Below are 19,789 nucleotides of genomic sequence, written 5' to 3' on the forward strand. Positions count from 1 at the left end.
AGCTATGCCTTTAAGGAACAATGTTGATTTAGTTCTATCTTGGCAGACTGGGGAGACTAATAAGAGTTTAATTTGGGGGAGTTACCTGTGACACTGTCTGAGGTACAAAGAGAACAGAATACTAAGAATTTGCCTTCGAGACTAGACTTTACTCTGCTGGGGAGGAAAGTATTCCTGAGAGATTTTGGCTGACATCCAGAGAGCTGACTTGTGAGGTTGTTTCCTAGACTTGAAGACATCAAGTAGTAGCAGTGATAGAAGTGACTTTGACTGAGATCCGTCTTTTAGCTGATACATTGTAAATAATTAGTTATGTCTTTGTTTCATTCTCTGTTACATTGTTAAGAAATTATATAGCCAGTAACTGTCGTTTATTTAAGCCTGAAAGATTAAGGGAGTGTATACATACAGGGTGACCCAAAAGTCTTGGTACCGTTTTAAGCTACTAAGTTTATGGAAAAAGAGATTCTTCCAGTTTATTTAATGTGATATTTTTAAGCTGAAGGCGAGGGAGGGAGCTCACAGCTAAGTGATTAATTAGTGGGAGAAATGAAGTGAGGTAGAGTCAAGTAGAAGGGAATGGGATGGGGATTGGCATGATTGTGGATGCAATTGATGCCTTGTAGGTTACACTATCAGGATCGCTCTTAAGGCTTCTACAACACCCTTTATCATCTTGGCCCATTTACAAGGTGTGGAATAAAACCCTGGTGGTATTTTAATTCAAATTCTTCTTCTTATTAGTGATCTGGAACATGTTTTCACGTTTGTTGAGCATGTATATATTTCTTCAAAAACTTGGGTTCTTTGACTCAAGTGGAGTGTGGGTTTTTTTGTTTGTTTTTAGGAAGAGAGAAAGCTGAGGTCGATTTTAGTCAACAAGGAAGGGGCTTATAGGTTCAGACTGAAGATGAAAGAGGCAGGAAATGGTCAAAAAAGGGTTGACTTCTGGAGGAAATAGGATGGGTTGGCCATGGCAAGGAGAAAAGCCACCTGACCTTGGAGAGTGGAACAAATGAGGAATGGGTTATTGTAAACTTTCAGACAGTCCTACATTGCTTCTAATCATGAGGAATGAGGTGGCTGTATTAGGTCAAGCCATAGACCTGAAAATAGCAACCAGCACTTGAAGCTGCAAGCCAGAGCAGCCCATCCCCGTGCCCACTGTGACTCATTGATCTGCTTAGCCATCCTGCAGGGATCAGGAGCACCATTACACGTCATCTTCAGAAATTGAGGACTTTATATTGAAGCATGGAGAGGGCTGGTCTTTGAATCAGGAGACTCACATATTGACTCTGATAGCCATTAGCTTTGTGATCATAGGAAATACGTGCTACCTTTCTGAACCTCCATTTGCTCATCTATAAATGGGGGTGATGCACTAATTTGTCACAGAGTTGTGGGGAAGTGCTTTGTAAATAATACACTAAGAAAATGTGTGTGACACTTAAGAAGTCTGAGAGACAGTTTCTGGGTAATTTCATCATTTTATCAATAAGGCTAGCATGTTTATCAATAAAAAGAATTTAGTGCCAAAGACCTCTCATGGTGGTAGGCTCATAGTTTATATGCCTTTGGAAGAGTGAGTGTACCTGAAGGTAGTGATCAATTCTGAATGGTTAACAATTAATGAGAGGATGAATGTTATACTGAGAGGTGGGTTCTATTACTATGAGGATCTTACTGGTATATGACTTGGATCACCCAAATCTTGGTCAAAAACACTTGTCAATTTTCATATCACCTGTCTGACAAAAGGGAGAATCTATTTTTTCCGAGATATGTGTGAGTAAATCCAATGAGCAGGAATCCTCCCATTGGCCTAAATTTAGAATTTCTTTTACTGTCTGATTAGATCTTAGCCTGGGTTAATCTTTGCCCAAGATTTTCCACACTGGTTGATTTCTGGATGATGAATTAGAACAGGGGGAAAATGTTGGTCCTGATTCAATAATTGGTTGTTAATACAAGAGGGAAATAATCATTTCTGTCATGTGAGTTATTAATATGTACAGGTGAGGCAACCCTGCTACTAAAGCTGCAGTTTGGGGAGTGAGGCTTAGGAGCTGAGCATTTTTAAGAGTAAGAATATTTGCCATCTTTAGTTGTCTGCCAGTCAGCAAATATTTATTCAGCCCTACTGCGTGCCAGTGCCATGCTAAGCTCTGAAGATACAAAAAAAAAAAAAAAAAGAGGATAAAAGCAGTCCCAGTCCTCAAGGATCTTACAGTCTAATAGGAAAGACAACAAGCAAATTGTACAAAGAAGCTCTATACAGGATAAAGAGGAAATGATTAACAGAGGGAAGGCACTAGAACTAAAAGAGGTTCCTCTAGATGATGGGATTTCAGTTGGAACGTAAAGGAAGCAGATATGAGAAAGGAAAGCCTATCAGAAATGGGGAATGAGAAAGGAAAGCCTACCAGGAATGGGGGACAGCCCAAATGAAATACCCAGAGGTAAGAGATGCAATGTCTTATATGTGTCATTGTCACTGGACCAAAGTGTACATGTTGGGGAGCAAAGTATAAAAAGACTAGAAAGGTAGGAGAAGGCTAGGTTATGAAGGACTTTGAATGCCCAGCAGAGGATTACCTATTTGATCCTGGAGGCAATAGGGAGTTCATTAAGTAGTGTGGGGACCTGCACTTTACGAAAATCACTTTGGTGGCAGAATGAAGAATGGATTGGAGTGGACAGAGACTTGAGGTAGTCAGACCCACCATAGTATATTGCAACAGTCTGAACATGAGGTGGTGAGGGCTTGTACCACAGTGGTAGCAGGGTCATAAAAGAGAAGGAGGTATATTTGATGGGCCTTGGAAAGAATTTGGATGTGGGGTAAGGAGTCCAGGATGACATTTAAGCTGTGAGCCTGAGGGATTGAGAGGGTGATATTACCCTCAACAGTAATTGGGAACCAGAGGGAGCAGCCAGGTGGCACAGTGGATAGAGCACCAGGCCTGAAGTCAAGAAGACTCATCTTCTTGAGTTCAAATCTGGCCTCAGACACTTACTAGCTGTGTGACCCTGGGCAAGTCACTTCACCCTGTTTGCCTCTGTTTCTTCCTGTATAAAATGAGCTGGAGAAGGAAATGTCAAACCACTCCAGTAGCTTTGCCAAGAAAACCCCAAATGGGGTCACAGAGTTGGATGTAATTGAACAACAAATTTAATCGATTGGTCCTCTACCCTTATACATTTTTTTGAAGTAGTATGGCATAGTGAGTAGATCAACAGACAGGAAAATAAGATTTGAGTTCAAATCCTGCCTAAGATTAAGAAGTGAGGAAAAGATTCAAATGCTGCCTCTAATAGGAAGTCAGGTAGAATTAAGTTCAGATGCTGCCTCCCACACCCGCCAGCTTTAAGTTCAATGCAAGCTCATTAACCTCAACTCTCTGAGTCCCACAGTTCTCCCCATCAGTGAAATTTCAGGTTTGGGTGGGGTCTAGACTTGGGATTTCATGGGCATTGGGAATTCCAAGTGTAGAAACTCCTTCCATAGATGAAGATTGGCAATTTACAGTCTTACAAAGTTGCCTGGGGACACTGAGGGATTAACTGAGTTGCTTAGGGCCTCCCAGTTAATATGGCAGCACTTGAACCAATCCTTCCTGTGTCTAATGCCTGCCCTATGCCAAACTGTCTCTGAATCCCTGGAGTGTTGTAGCATCCCTATTTTTAGGGCCTCCTTGAGCAGCTAGTGTTTGGATATTACCAATCCTACCTTTTGGGGAATGGATTACTTTCTTTTTCCCTCTTCTTCTTCTGTATCTCTCTGGGTTAAGTGACTTGCCCAGGGTCACACAGCTAATAAGTATCTGAGGTCACATTTGAATGTGATACCTTCCTGATACCTGGGCTGGTGCTCTATCCACTGAGCCACCTAGCTGCCCCTGGGGTGGATACTTTCAGTTTCCACTACTTTCATTTATCTTGCCCTGGTATTTCAACATGACTAGGTATTTGAATATCAATTCCTTGAAGATAAAGACGGTTTCTTGGACCTCCAGGGAGCTGAGCCACATGTCTTTCCAAGGGAAGCTTCCTGTCCATAGGAATGGCTACTAGCAACAGGGACAAATCTGGTTCGATGGGACCTCTGATAGTGTCTCTTCTCTGGTCAATCCAACAGGGATGATGTGGTCAGAATGTAAGGAGCTCTGGCTCGAAGGGCCGAGGGAATACATTGTACAGCTGTGGAATGTGCTTGATTTCGGGATGCTTTCCATTTTCATCGCAGCCTTCACAGCCCGATTTCTAGCCTTTCTTCAGGCCACCAAAGCACAGCAGTATGTGGACAGTTATATTGAAGAAAGTGACCTCAGTGAAGTCACGCTGCCTCCAGAGATACAGTATTTCACTTACGGTAAGTTACCCATTGAAAAGAACCTTTAGAAGTTTTCAAATAAGGGAGGAAGCAAAGAGGCACACTGTCTGGAAATCAGCAAGGCCTGGATACGTCTGCCTCCAGCACATCCTGTCAAATCCCTTAAGCTTTCAGTTTGGCTCCCCCCGCCCCACCCCCCACGCCAGGGAACTTGAAGACTGTCATTTACAAAGGAGTTGGTGATCAGACACAGTTAAAGATTATTCCATAGGGGGAGTTCTCCGGAGTAACAAAATCACACATCCAGACCATCCTCCACAAACAAAGAAAAAATTAAGCAACAAGAAAATCATAGCTCAAGGGAACCCCTTCTGTTTCATCTCAAGGGGTCTCATTCCACCATCCTCATTTTATCAATGGGGAAATTGAGGTCCATGGAGATTAAGTGACTTGTATAAGGTTACCCAACTAAGCCCCAGAGTCAGGACTTGGCCCTTGCCAACTTCTCCAGAGTCAGGAGACTTTACCCTGTAGGTTTGGGCCTCCCTACTGGCTAGACTGTGTGTGTGTGTCATCAAGAAAAACCCAACTGGCAACATCTCTGAGCAAATTAATGAATTAGGGTTCTGTCACCAGAGTCAGACGTCCGAATTGGGTTTTCTGGTTTGTTTCGTGTGATTTAGTATTAGTCGTTTGACCTCTTGGCCCACCTTTCCTCATTTCCTAGGTTTAGAGCTGGAAGGTGCCTTAGTTTTCATCTAACTCAAACCATCCTTTTACAGAAAAGGAAACTGAGGCCCAGAAGGGTTAACTGTCTTGCCCAGGATCATCCAGGTAGAAATTGACAGAGCCGGTGTTCAAACCCAAGTCCCCTGACTCTTCCCCACCCAGAATAATTCACATTTACATAGCATTTTGAGGTTTGCAAAGCACTTAGACAGACTTTTTTTTTCTTCTGGGACTTGAAAAAACCCCTAAAGGTCAGCAGTTGTTATGGCTGCTTCCATTTTTAATATGAGGATCCTGAGATTCAGAGATATGGTCACACAGCCAGTAAGATGGCAGCTGGAATCTGAACCCAGGTTAGCTAGATAGCATTTATGGGACACATACATGTTGACATGTGCTATATGATGTGTTTATATGTTATATACCCACATGTAGCATGTATATTGTGTAAAGACACATAACATGTGTATTGACTTGTGCCGTGCATTATAACTTACATGTTATCTTATTTGGTCCTGACAGTAACCTGGGAGGATGGTATTGTTAGTTTCTCCATTTTACAGATGAAGAAACTGAGGCAACTTGTAGTTAAGTGACTTGCCCAGGGTCATACAACTAGTAAGTATCTGAGGCAGTATTTGAACCCAGGCCTTACTGACCATGCTCCTCCTAGCTGTCCCCATATCCAGCACTCTATCCCCCATGCCACACTGTCTCCCATCTCACAACCCACATCTGTGTCTCCAAGGTATTTAACTTCAGGATGAAGCTGGAAGGGACCTTGGAGATCATGTGCTCCACCTCATTTTGCAGAGAAGGAGAGGGAAGGTCAGAGAGCAGAAGGGACTTTCCCAGCTTTAGCAAAGCTGAGAAGGGGCAGAGCCAGGATTGGAATCCAGATTTCCCAAGTCCTGCTCCCAGGTCCTTTCCACATATTATTACCCAGCCTCATGGTCTGGTCTGAGGTGCTACCCCTCCCCATTCCTGGCTCATCACTTTATGGGCAGTCTGTTAGGGAGGCTAAGGGGTGTGTGTGTCTGTGTGTGTGGACCCCGAGTCAGGAAGATTTGAGTTATGCCTCAGACGTTTAACTGACAGTGTAGCGTTCTCTTATGCCCCCAGGCGTGGGGCCCACTCCCTGATGGATACACTCAAGTCCATGTTAAGATAACATTTAAACGTGGGGCACACATGTGAACCGCTCATGTGACAAAGGGGTATCTCCTGAGAGGTGACTTAAACCTCTTTCCAATTCACTTTTCTCATCTGTCAAAAGGGGATAATGGGCAGCTAGGTGGCACCATAGTGTATAGAGCCCTGGGCCTGGAGTCAGGAAGACTCATCTTCCTGAGTTCAAAAGCCCAGACACTTACAAGCCGTGTGATCTTGGGCAAGTCACTTAATCCTGTTGGCCTCAGTTTCCTCATCTGTCAAATGAGCTGGAGAAAGAAATAACAAACCACTCCAGTATCCCTGCCAAGAAAACCCCAAATGAGTCACGAAGAGCCAGACTGAAGAACAACCACAAAAATGGGGCTGCTAGCACTTAGCTTGGAGGTGCTGTGATGATCATTCGAGGCAGCCTGTGTCAAGGGCTTTGCAAACCTTAAAGCGGACTATGTCAGCGTGAACTGCAGGGATTGTTTTGTTCAACCTCTGAGGGCAGAACTAGAAGTAACAGATGGGAATTCCTGAAAAGTTGACTTTGGTCTGCCGTTAGGAAAAGCTTTCTGTCTTTGGTTTGGGTTTTCTTTCCTAACGTGGCTAATATGGAAATATATTTTGCACGACGGCACATGTAGAAGCTTTAGCAGATTGCTCGTCTTCTCAAGGAAGGGAAAAGGGAAGGAGAGAATTTGAATCTCAGATTTTAGAAAAGAAGTGTTAAAAATTGTTTTACAGGTAATTGGAATAAATAGAATTTTTTTTTAAAAAGGAACAGAGACATAAAAAATAAATGAAGAAAAGCCTCTTTTCAATTTTATTCCAGTACTGCCGTGGGCAGAACGACACTAGTGAAGTCAAGGTGACTGAGGTCCAGCTATTTCCTTTGAAACATGCTTACTTTGTGATCATGGGCAGATCACGTAACCTCTCAGTTCCTTGAGCAGCTAGGAGTATAAATTAAATAAGTAGAACTTCTCATCTCCCTCTTGACAGGTGAGGATAATCACCAAGTTCACTAGTTAAAGATTCCTCTCTCTGCCTCAGATCTAATGAAGTCTCCATCCCTGAATGGGCATTGCCTCAGTCACACTGAAACCTGTTCAAGATCTTCGCTTGAAAAGGCCAGGGTCTCCCCCAGCACCCAGGGCTATCTGTAGTCACCCTGATATATAGCTGGCCACTGGACCCAGATGGTTCTGGGGGCAAAAGTGAGGCTGGTGACTTTGTGGAGCCCTGCCTCACTTAAATCCAATTCACTTTGACGTTATGGCATCACCTTTATAAGTCATGGTATTTTGGACAAGCAGCCACAGGAGCAAGAGTATAATTTATTGATGAGTTGCTTCCAGATAAGCTGAACTTGGGAGTCAGGAAAACCTGAATTCAAATTCTGTCTCAGACACATACCAACTGTGTAAGCATGGGCAAGTCACTTAACCCCTGCCTGCCTCAGTTTCCTCATCTGTGTCCCTAAATAATAACCTGTCTCTCAGAGTTGTTGTGAGGATAAAATGAGATATTTGAAAAATGCTTTGCAAACCTTCAAACACTATATAAATGCTAGTCATCATCACCATTATCTGTTTTCCTGCTAAGAATTACCTGCAGGTCTTTAATAACCCACTACACAGAATTAGAATGAGCCACCATATTCCCCCACACAGGAGGGGATTCCCCGGCAAAGTCTGGGTGAGCACACATTTCATGCATTGTAGTAGAAATTCTTGGTCAGGTCTATGTTGAACTAGCTGACTTCTAAGTGCCTGCTCACTCTGAGATTCTGTGATTTTGTGGGTTGAACATTTATGAATTTAGCTAAGCCAGCCTCTGCGTACAGACCATTCATCACCTGCCTGCACTCTGCTACAGTGTCAGAAAAATATGAATAGGCTAGGTCACTTTTGAAACCATCTGTGTTTATCAGCTAATTCAACTTGCATTCCATAGAGCTCTCATCCACTGCTTACTCACGCTCTCTATGATTCCTCCTAATATAGCCATGAGAATCATGTAGCTTTAGCAAAACAGGTTCTTGCTACAATTGTTTGGTTGATATATTTTTTTAAATCTAGACCTTATTTTTTATATGGTATCCTTCCTCCTTTCTCTCTTATTCTTTATTTTTTTCTTCTTTACGAAATTTTTGGAATATTACTTTTTTTTGCATCCGGATGTCTAGAATGGTTAGACTAATTCAGAGTTTCACCAACATTGCATCAGTGTGCCTGTCTTGCCACAGCTCCTCCAATGCTAGCTATTCCCAATAGTCTTTTGTCATCTTTGCCAGCCTGCTGCTATGTGTAAGGTGGAACCTTAGAGTTGTTTTCATTTGCGTTTCTCTTAGTTTACAGTTCTTCATCTACTACTCAGGTTTCTAAGGTAAGGGTTTCTAGTACTGTTGTCCACAAGCCCCCATTAGTGTGCTCCCCATTAGTAATCAGCCAATCGATTTAATAAGATTTTAGCAAAAGCATCCCCTAAAGTGATATGGTGAGGATAGTAGTATGAAACATTCCTTTATGCCCCCCAACCATGGGGGGTACTGCATAACAGATATACCCAGGTCCATGGGAAGAGCAGACTAAAACTTGGGGGTACAAAGATATTGAGGCACATGTTTAGACATCTATGTGGCAAAGAGGGAACTCATAATTCTTTGTGTTCTGTGACCTGGAATTCTTTCTTGAGTCCAGAATTGACATTCTTCTCTGGTACAAGGGATCTTGTTCCTTGAAACAGTGACGGTATTTCTACATCACTTTGCCCTTAGTGTTCATTCTGCTCCTGGCCGGATATGGTACTCTCTGATCCTACCCGGCTATCCTCATTGTTACTGTCCTGGCTTTTTGATGACATGGTCAAAGGTGAGGGTGGGGTAGAAAAAGCAAGAGAGAAATTCCTTCTTCCAATAGCAGTTCTTTCTCAGGGTCTTGGCTCCTCTGGAACTGGAATCCCCAGATCTTGAACTTGAAATCTCCCACTGTGGCTAATCTGCCTTCATCCAGTGACTAAAACCCTATGAGTCTTATCAGATTGGTCAAGTTCTTATTTTTACAATATCTATGACAAGGATTTAGGAATATTATTTAAAATTGAATTTAAACTATTTATTGGTTGAGATTTCTGTGAGAATGTTGAGGTGGGGTTCCAGCTGCCATCCCCTCAGAGAAAGATACTAACGAAGGAAAGCAGGTGTTTCAAGGTGTGGAGGCAGAGAGAGTTGAGGTATATGCATATTAGATTAGTTATTTTGTCTTTAGAGGCAGCATCGGGTAGCCTAGTGGCTAGTGCATTAGACTTGGGATACAGGAAGGCAGGTTCAAATCCTATCTCAGATTCCCACCAATGAGCAAGTCATTTAATATCTCTGAGTTTCAGTTTACAATCTGTAAAATGAGAATAGTAATCATGCTTCCCTCAGAGTGATTTTGAGGATCAAAAGGGATCAAGGATAAAACGGGCTTTGTGAAACTTAGCTGTATCAACATAAGCCTTCATTACCCTACAGTTAGGTACTGCTTACGTTTGACTCTAAGGTAGCTTTATGAAAAGGACCTGGGATTTGATCTCTTGGGGAATGTGCAGACACATAGGCTGTAAATGAAAAGCACTGAGACTCATTATATGTGCCATACATAAAAGCCCATGCCCTTCATTTATAGTCATGCACCCGCTAGCTAATGACCCAGGAGCTGGTTAGAGTCTCCAGTTCCTCTTGGGTAGGGAGGGATATTTTCTTCTAGATGATTGTGCTTAGAGAACTTGGTTCCCTGAACACTGTTAGAGGTTTCCTAACCACTCTGGCTCTGTGATGGTGAACTAGAATGAAAAAGTTCTGGGTTAGAATCCCACCATTTCTATTTCTTCAACTGTAAAATGGGGAGAATGATAGTGATGACCTCACTGGGACTGTTGTGAGACAAATGAATGAGTATTTAGTAAGCACACAACTGGTGCCCGGCACAATGCTAAGTACTGGGGATACAAAGACAAAAGCCTTGGTGCCTGCCCTCAGGGAACTTACCTACCAAAAGGAGAGACCCCACATACATCAATCAGTATTTAGGTCCAAAAGGAGATGGAAAGGTCTCCTTAGCCCAAGCAACCTAAGTGTGTAAACCTCCGATTGATACAGAAATGTCAGCTAGTCTTATTTCCCCGACGGTGTGGAAAGAATTAGTCCATTTCCCTTGTTTTGACATCATGTTATCCCAGCCTGTATCAGAGGGATTTTCCCCCTTTCTCTTCTTCCCCTTGCGTACTTTAGGCTTCTCCCAGCTGGAAAAGACACCACATGCTTTTTGATTGTTCCACCCCTATTGAAAAGAACATTAAAGTGAAATCCAAGTGAAAAGGAAGGATGGGAACAGGGGAGTGATTGTTCCAGCAACAGCATGGAACCCCCACGGGATAAATACTGCCTGCACGCTGGATGCTGCTGGCGAGCACACTCAGTGATCAAGGGAACTCTCTCTTTTTAAACCTCTTTTTCCCCTCTCCAGCTAGAGATAAATGGCTCCCCTCTGATCCTCAGATCATTTCCGAAGGCCTCTATGCGATAGCCGTTGTGCTCAGCTTCTCCCGGATCGCCTACATCCTGCCGGCCAATGAAAGCTTCGGTCCCCTGCAGATTTCTCTGGGCAGGACTGTGAAGGACATCTTCAAGTTCATGGTCCTCTTCATTATGGTATTCTTGGCGTTTATGATTGGGATGTTCATACTGTATTCCTACTACCTGGGGGCCAAGGTCAACCCTGCTTTTACCACGTAAGTAAGATTTCATTTTTATTCAATTTAAATGTGAATTTATGGAATAAGACAAACATTTTCATAACGTAGTATAATTTTTTTAAAAAGGTGATTGCACATAAAACTGCAAATCTATTGTGTCAAGACTTCATTTAAAAAAAAAACTCAAATGAAGGACAATCCTGGCGGCTACCGATGGAAGCAAAGGAGAAATCTGACAGATACTGACAGTGGTAGTAACTGAATACAAACTCAAATAGAAATGAATCTTTGAGGACAGCATGTGGCCCTAGAAAACCACAAATGCACATTATCTATGTGGTGTGATACTTTTATCTATTTTACTGAACAGTTCTCAATTACATTTTAATCTGGTTTAGCACACTTACCTGCTGGGTCATTTCTGAACACAGGAGAGTACACAGGAACTATCACCTTCCAAAGGAACCTGAAATCACACTCGGATTTTTTGGCTGCCATCTCACATTGTTGGTGTATTAAACTTGCAGTTTAGTAAAACCCTGAAATCTTTTTCAGACAAATTACTACTAACTATGGCTCTGCCATCAAATATTTATAAAATGATTTTTAACCCACTTGTAGGACCTCACTTTTATTATGATTAAATTCTACAAGTTCAGAATTTTTCCAAATGCAAAGGAAGTCTCAGGATTCCCCCCCCCCCAAAAAAAAAATAAAAAATGAGAACTAAGGCATATAAACTGATCTCCAAAATAAATTTCTGTTTGATTTGACCCACTGTGTTTAGCCTGTTCAAGTCATTATTGGATCCAGCTTCATTTTCCAGATTCCTGAACCAGCAGAGAAATGTGCTCTTTGGTTATGTACAGTGCTGTACCTCAGCCAGCAAAGCTCTGTTTCGAAGGACCAGTCTTTGGGATGGGCATCAGTCTTGTGATATGCAACACGTTGTTAGAAGAGGATTTGGCTTAAAGACCTGCTGGCTTTTTGAAAAATAATTTCAAGTCATAGCTGGCATCGATTCTGCTCATTTTTTCCATTTCAGTTCAGTTGTTTTTCAGTCAGGTCTGACTCTTCATAACCCCATTTAGGTTTTTCTTGGCAGAGATACTGGAACAGCTTGTCATTTCCTTCTCCATCTCATTTTACAGATAAGGACACTGAGGTAAACAGGGTGAAATGACTTGCCTAGGGTCACCCAACTAGCATCTAAGGAGGCCAGATTTGAACTCAGATCTTTCTGCCTCCAGATCTGGCACTCTAATAGAGCCACCTAGCTGCCCCTTTCCATACTGAACCACAAAAACAATTGTCTGGATGTATATTAGTCTAGACATTAAGAGGAGAGCTATGCTGTGTCCTACAGCCTTGGGAACTATGTGAAACATGGGTTCTCTCTCTGATGTGGTCATTTTATCATAGGATCATAAATTTTGAGCTAGAAATTACCTTAAAAATCATCCAATCCCACCTCTTACTTTACAGAGGAGGGAAACTGAGGCCAGTGAAAGTGAGGAGACAAGGTCAACCGTGTAGCAGTGGCAGAGCCATGACCAAGGCCTAGGGACCTGTCTCCAAGGCCAGTACTCTTTCCACTCTGCCACGCCTCCTACTGCGTGGTCTTGGACAGGTCATTTAATGTCTGTGGGTCCCAAGTTTTCTTGACTGTGAAACAAGGGGCTGCGTTCATTGTCACCTTGAAAGAGTCTCTACACTTCCTATTTCCTATTATCCAAAATGTCAGTCAACAAGCATTTGTTAAGCTCCTACTCTGTGTCCCCATCATACTGGGTTCTGGGAATACAGAAACAACAAAACCAACCCCCTTCCCTCAAGGAGTTTATATCCTATTGAGGGAAACAACCACAAGAACCTCATAATCAGGCATTTATATGATGATTTGACTTTTGCAAAGTGCTTAATTTCTCATTGGGTTCTCGCCACAACCCTGTGAGGTAGGTGCTATATTTTCATAAAGTCATTAGCTTCCATCTGCTCCATTCTAATCTTTAAGGGATTATTTTCTTCAGTGAGCTTTTGAGCCTCCTTTTCCATCTGGTCAATGCTGCGTTTTAGGGCATTCTTCTCCTCATTGGCTTTTTGGATCTTCTGCCATTTGGGTGAGTCTACTCTTCAAAGTGTCATTTTCTTCAGCATTTTTTGGGTCCCTTTAACAAGAAGTTGACTCATTTTTCATGATTTTCTTGCATCACGCTCATTTCTCTTCCCAATTTTTGCTCTACTTCTCTTAATTCACTTTCAGAATCCTTTTTGAGCTCTTCCATGGCCTGAGACTAATTCTTATTTTTCTTAGAGGCTTTGGATGCAGGAGCTTTGACTTTGTTTCCTTCTGTTTGCATGCTTTGGTCTTCCTTGTCACCAAAGTAAGATTCTATAGTCTGATTCTTTTTCCAGTTTTTGCTCATTTCCCCAGCCATTTACTTAACTTTTGAGCTCTTTGTCAAGGTAGGTCTCTTCTTCCAGTGGGGTTGGTGGAGTGTACTGTCAGCCGCTTGATCCCCCAACAGTCTGTGGGCCTAGAGCTCCAGAAACAGTCATGCCTCTGCCCCTGCTCCTGCTTCTGAGGGCTCCTCCAACCCCTCCCCCTTCTGCTGCCCTGGGGCTGGGACTAGATCACTCCACTCTCCAGCACTGGTCCCACAGGCTTTTCCCACCAACCTTCCAATTTGTCCTCAGCTTTTTGGGGTCATGAAGTCTGTGTGAGAGATTCAGTCTCCTCAAGGCCTGCTCAGGTCTCCTCTGTGCACCTGTGGCCCACTCTGGACTGCGCTCTCCTCCCAAAGTGGTGCAGTAGACACTTTCTGGTGATTTTCCAGGCTGTCTTGGGCTGGAGATTTGCTTCACTCCATCATTCTGTGGGTTCTGCAGCTCCAAAATCTGTTTAGAACCATTTTTTACAGGTATTTGGCTAGGCTTGGGGGCAGCACTCTAGAAAGTGTGTGCTGTTACTCTGCCATCTCGGCTCCGCCCCTATTGCTTATTTGATAGATGAGGAAACTGAGGCTAAGTGGTGAAGTGACTTGAGCTAGTGTGTGAGGCAGAATTCAAACCCAGTTTTTCCTGATTCCAAATACAGCACTCTATCCACCATGCCACCTAGATGCCTCATGTACACAAATAAGTACGTATAAAACAAAGAAACCCAAGAGGTTTCTTGTTGTATTTTTAGTTGAAGGAGGCACTAGCAGCTGGGCAGAGATCAGGGAAGGCCTCCTGTGGAAGGAGACACTTGAGCTGAGCTTTGAAGGGGGCTTGGGATTCCAGAGGTGGAAGTAAACAGGGAGGGTATTCCAGACAAGGGGGTTAGATGGCCTTTTCAGGGGAAAGGAGATAGAGGTCTTATGAGATAGTGGCATAGCAGGATCAGGGGAGTCATGTGTAATAAGCCAGAAAGGTAGCTGGAGCCATGTTCTGAAAGGCCTTCAGGGCCAACAGAGGGGTTTACATTTGAGCTTAGAGGTAATAGGGAGTCACTATAGTGTTTTGAATAAGGAAGTGACTTTGTCCTTCTCATGTTTGAAGAACATCACTTTGTTGATTAGAGAGGAGAGAATAAGTTCAAAGAAGCTAGTTAAGAGGCCATGATGATAGTCTAGGCAGGAGGGGGTTGGCCATGTGAGTGGACAGAAGGACATTGATGTGGGATATTTCAGAGACAGAATCAACAAGACTTCACCACAAAGAGAACATGGGAGAGTAGAACTGGGTATGTAGAGCTGGGAGGCATCTAAACAGAGATAATCACTGAGCCCTTGAGAGTTAGGAAGCTTTCCAGGGGAGAAGAGAAGAGGGCTCAGGACAGAGCTCTGGGGGAAATCCATAGTTGTGGAATGGGGCATGGATGATGTTCTAGAAATGAACCGAGATACAAGGCATGAAGGAGAGTAAATGAGGGCAACACGAAGGTTGGAATACAAGGATGCTGCTACCCTTGATCAGATGAGTAATGAGTTCTTATCTGCATTTGTTGAATTTGAGATGCTTATTGAACATCCAGCTCTGAACGTACAACAGGCAGCTGGTAATGTTGGACAGGATCTCAGGAGAGAGCTATAGAACCAAATCACTTTGCCCAAACTATTCTTCTGGGTGTTAAACAAACAGAAACAGAGTCCCTAAGTAAGGATCCATGTGGGTTCCATGTTGACAGTTTAAAGTATAATATTACCTGTGTTTTATTGTATTTTTATCTATTTTGTTAAATATTTTCCAATTATCTTTTCTTCTCATTCTGGCTGTATTGGGTCGTGTTGCAGGCCACATAGAGTCTATGTGCTATGTATATGATGGCTCTGAATTAGATGGTTCTTTCTGGCTCTAAATCTGTAATCTCAGACCAAAGTCCCCACCCACCTCTCCAGCTTGCTTTCTTGCCTACTGCCTCCCAAAGAAACTGTTCTGGCCATACAGGTCCAGTCTGGACCTATTTCTTGACCTTGGCCATTCCCACCTCTCCACTTCTGCTAAGCCATCACTTTCATGAAATGCCTTGCCTCTTCCTCTCTCCAAGTTCTCCCCATCCTTCAAGAGTCAGCTCAGAACCCTCCTTTCCTCTTTACTGGTCTTTTACTGACCAGTCTCAGCCTCAGTGAAATCTTGTTTCTCTGAATTCTTTTGTCTGTGCATCTTAATTCCTACTAACCGATACCATCTCTGTTCCAGTTGTCTTGGATTACCCAAAGAAAGCTAGGTTGAGGCTTTGTTGAAAAAATTGTTTCATCTGTGGCTGTAGCTATAGACAGTTTTTCTTATGAGAAATAGTATTTGTCATTCTGTTGCTGTCCACTCACAGGACTGTGTCTCAGATCAGCTGAACATTTAGAAATCCAGTCTGTGGTGGGAAAAGAAAAAGCAATTTAATTCTCAGTTTAATTCAACAAACATTTGTTTGACTTGATCCTAGGGATATGAATATAGCAAAGCTTCTTGTAACAGGGATATTGGTAAGTCCCCTGGACAATTTTTGTGAGCAGACATGAGATATAGGGTGTGTCATGGAGAAACACACCAACCTCTTCCCCCTAACTTGCTTCTTAGCATGATTCATTAATTCGCTTAATTAGGCAACCAAGGGATATGTTCCAATATTACTTCATAGTTTCTTTCAGAAACTAAGTAATTAATTAGCTCCAGATTCCCACTCCAGTTTGTGAAAACAAGAGAGATCGCTTTTCACATAAGCTTTTTCTCTGTTCCCAGTCTGAGGCCCATCTTATAGACTTAGACAAATATCAGGATTATTGGCAATACTACTTAGGAATAGATGGTGTGTGTGTGTGTGTGTGTGTGTGTGTGTGTGTGTGTTTCTGTGTTTCAACAGTTTGTGGGCTGTGAGGAAGATCACAAAATCTACCTCTAATAGTTGGCTACAGCCGCTCTGCTGACTCTTCCATAGACCTGAGAACCACAGTCCAACCACAATGCTTTTTGTCCAGACGGTCATTAAAGGGTTTTCTTCAGGATGTCTTTTCCACCAGATAGATGTTAAACTCAGTTCTCTCAAAATATCTTTCCAGACTTTCTCAAAGATGAAAGTTAGCTCTCACTGACTCTTTATCTATGAAGTGAACTCTCAAAGCCAACCAACAAGTCTTTACTAAACCCTTACTATGTGCCAGGCATTGCTTGAGGGTCTTCCTTAAAATGGAGGCTCAGGGAGGAAGCAGCCAATCAGAGGAAGAGGCTGGAGAAACAGAGGGTACTTCCAGTGTGAGAAGTCCAAGGAGAGTGTGAACTTCAGAGTAAAGAGGTTTCTGTGGCTTACATGGTAGAGAGAGTCAGGAGTACAGCATGGAGTAGAATGTGAGAGGAAGAAGTGTGAAATAATTAAGTTGGAAATAAAAGAACCATAACATGAAGGGCTTTATTATTTTTAAATATATTTTCTTTCCCTCCAATAATATGGAAAAACAATTTTCTAATATTTGATGTTTTTAAAAATTTTGAGTTCCAAATTCTCTTCCTCCCTCCCTTCCCTCCCCCCTTTCCTGAGATGGTAAGCAATCAGACATAGATTATACATGTTCAATCATGTAAAACATTTTCATATTATTCATTTTGTATAAGAAGACCTGAATAAAAGGAAAAGATTAAAAAAAAGAAAGTGAAAAATAGCCTGCTTCGGTCTGTATTCGGACAGTATCAGTTCTTCCTCTGGAGGTGGCTGGTCGGCTTCATCATTAGTCCTGTGAGATTGTCTTGGATCACTACACTGCTGAGAGTAGCTAAGTCTATCAGAGTTGGTCATCATACAATGTTGCTGTTATTGTGTGCAATGTTCTGGTTCTGTTCACTTCACTTTGTATCAGTTCACGTAAGTCTTTCTAGGTTTTTCTGAAATCCACAATGAAAAAGAGAAATTGCTTTCCCAGATTGGGAACCAGGGTGAAATGTACAGTGATGTTACACATTCCAGCCTATACATCCTTTGCCTGCTCCTCCTTTATCTTGGGATATGGTGGGAGTTTTATTTGTTAATTTTGTTTTGTCATGTTAGTCAACCTGATAGGTGTGAAGTGATACCTCAGAGTTGTTTTAATTTGCATTTATCTGATCAATAGTGATTTAGAGCATTTTTTCCATATGACTGTAGATAGGTACCTTTGAGTTCTTCATCTGAAAATTGCCTGTTCATATCCTTTGACCATTTATTAATTGTGGAAGGACTTGTATTTTTGCAAATTTGACTCAGCTCTCTATATATTTGAGAAATGAGGCCTTTATCAGTGATACTTGTTAGAAAAAAATTTCCACAGTTTTCTACTTTTCTTTTAAATTTGTTTAAATTGATTTTGTTGTGTAAAAACTTTTTAATTTTATAAAATCAAAATTATCTATTTTACATTTGATAATGCTCTCTATATTTTCTTTCGTCCTAAATTCTTCCCTTACCCATAGATCTGACAGATAAACAATTGTGGAGGGCTTTAAAAGCTAAACAGAGCAGTTTATATTTTATCCTGGGGGCAGTAAGGAGCCACTGAGTGCCCTGCTGACAAGTACAGTCAGATCTGTACTTCAGGAATATCAATTTCTCATTTTTTGGAGGCTAGATCTAAACAAATGCCCCTGGCCTGCTCTGTGTGCTTCACAATCTCTCTAAAGATGGCTGTCACAATTCTCAAAATCTCACAGGCTTGTTCTCTCATAATAATTAATTGTAATCTCTCACAGACTTTTCCTGTCATGACAGAGCATTCAGTCTCTCACAAAGCCGCTCTGCAATGGCAGTTAAACTAATATCCCCCTAGATTCTTTCTCTTTTCTCTTAGAAATACAGTCACACAATCAAAGCCTCTGTGAGAGAAGGCTATTTTAAAGTAGGGTTACACAGAGATTTAAAAATGTAGTGCGTTTGGTGAGAGGGGATAGAGAAAGAAGGAATGTAGTATAAACACAGATAAATTAACATAAGGTGGGGTGTGATGGGGGTGAAGCAGAGGACATGTGATGGAGGGAATTCTGATCAGGGAGAGATCATTTGCAGCTGGAAGGGAAAGGGAGGCTTAATGGGGGGGGGGGGGGAAGAGAGAGGAGGTGATATCCGAGCCCGAGCCCCAGCCGGGAAAGAGGACTAGAATTTTGAAAACGAGAGATGAGGAGGGTAGCGCATTCCAGGTTTGAGGAATGACCTGTACAGAAGAGGGAGATGGCAGGTGGAGGTTGGGACATCCCCATAATGATAAGGGTGTGATTTCCCAAATAAAACCAGTACCACTTCAAAAGATAGAGGAGTAGGCAAAGGATATATGGGCCGGAATGTGTGACATCACTGTATGTTTCACCTTGGTTCCCAGTCTTGGAAAGCAATTTCTTTGTTTTTGTTTGTTCAGTGCTTTTGTTCATCCTTTATTTTGTTTTTTAATAAATTTATTTATTCTTGGTTTTCAACATTCACTTCCATAAGATTTTGAGTTTCAAATTTTCCCTCTCTCTGACCTTCCCCCTTCCCAAGATGGCGTGCAATCTGATATAGGCTCTACTTATGCATTCATATTAAACATATTTTCACATTAGTTGTGACATAAAGAAGAATTGGAACTAATGGGTTGGAAAGCAATTTCTAAGAGCCTATGTCTAGCTGATAACATCCTACAATAATAACATGATCATCAACAACTGTCTTGATAATAACTAGCAATTATATTGTGCTTTGGGCAGCTAGGTGCACAATGGCTAGAGCACTGGACTCGGAGTAAAGAAGATTCATCTTCATGAGTTCAAATCCAGCCTCAGACACTAGCTGTAAGACCCTGGGCAAGTCAGTTGCCCCTGCTTGCCTCACTTTATTCATCTGTAAGATGAACTGGAGAAGGAAATGACATAACACCCCAGTATCTCTGAGGAGAAACCCCCCCCAAAAAAGTCAGACACAACCAAAACGACTGACCAGCAATGTATTATGTTTTAAGGGTTTCAAAGTGCTTTTACAAATACTGGGTATCCCAAAAAATCCGTGCAATTCTAATCATTTATAACTCCAGGAGCATAAGTGCTGTAATTAACAAAAATTTAATTGGAAACTTTAAATTTCTTTTGCACAGAATAATTTCCTTTAAACTAAGTGGTTTTGTGAATTTGGAATCATAAAGTTTTCATTTGAATGAGATGGCATGCCCCATCCTTATGCCTTGTTCCCGTGACAATTTCTGCTGGATGCTTCCTCTGCCTGGAGCAGCAGAGGAGGTCTTTCTCTTGTTCTATTTCCACTGGGCTTTTTCTTATAGGGTCACATCAGAACTGTCATGTGTGCATCAAAACATCATTCTTTGGATGACCTGAAGGCTACGATTACTACTGCAGTCC

General features: G+C 42.1%; 1 protein-coding gene across 1 annotated transcript in view; it reads left to right on the forward strand.

The window, feature by feature from the left end:
• TRPC3 (transient receptor potential cation channel subfamily C member 3) overlaps positions 1–19,789 on the forward strand; it is a 92,420-nt gene that overhangs the window by 50,060 nt on the left and 22,571 nt on the right. The window contains exons 6-7 of the mRNA XM_072625228.1: positions 4,142–4,375; positions 10,735–10,999. Coding sequence (XP_072481329.1) covers positions 4,142–4,375; positions 10,735–10,999 — 499 coding nt within the window. The remainder of the gene's footprint in view (positions 1–4,141; positions 4,376–10,734; positions 11,000–19,789) is intronic.

Source organism: Notamacropus eugenii, chromosome 7 (assembly GCF_028372415.1).
Source record: "Notamacropus eugenii isolate mMacEug1 chromosome 7, mMacEug1.pri_v2, whole genome shotgun sequence".
In the NCBI taxonomy this organism is placed as follows: domain Eukaryota; kingdom Metazoa; phylum Chordata; class Mammalia; order Diprotodontia; family Macropodidae; genus Notamacropus; species Notamacropus eugenii.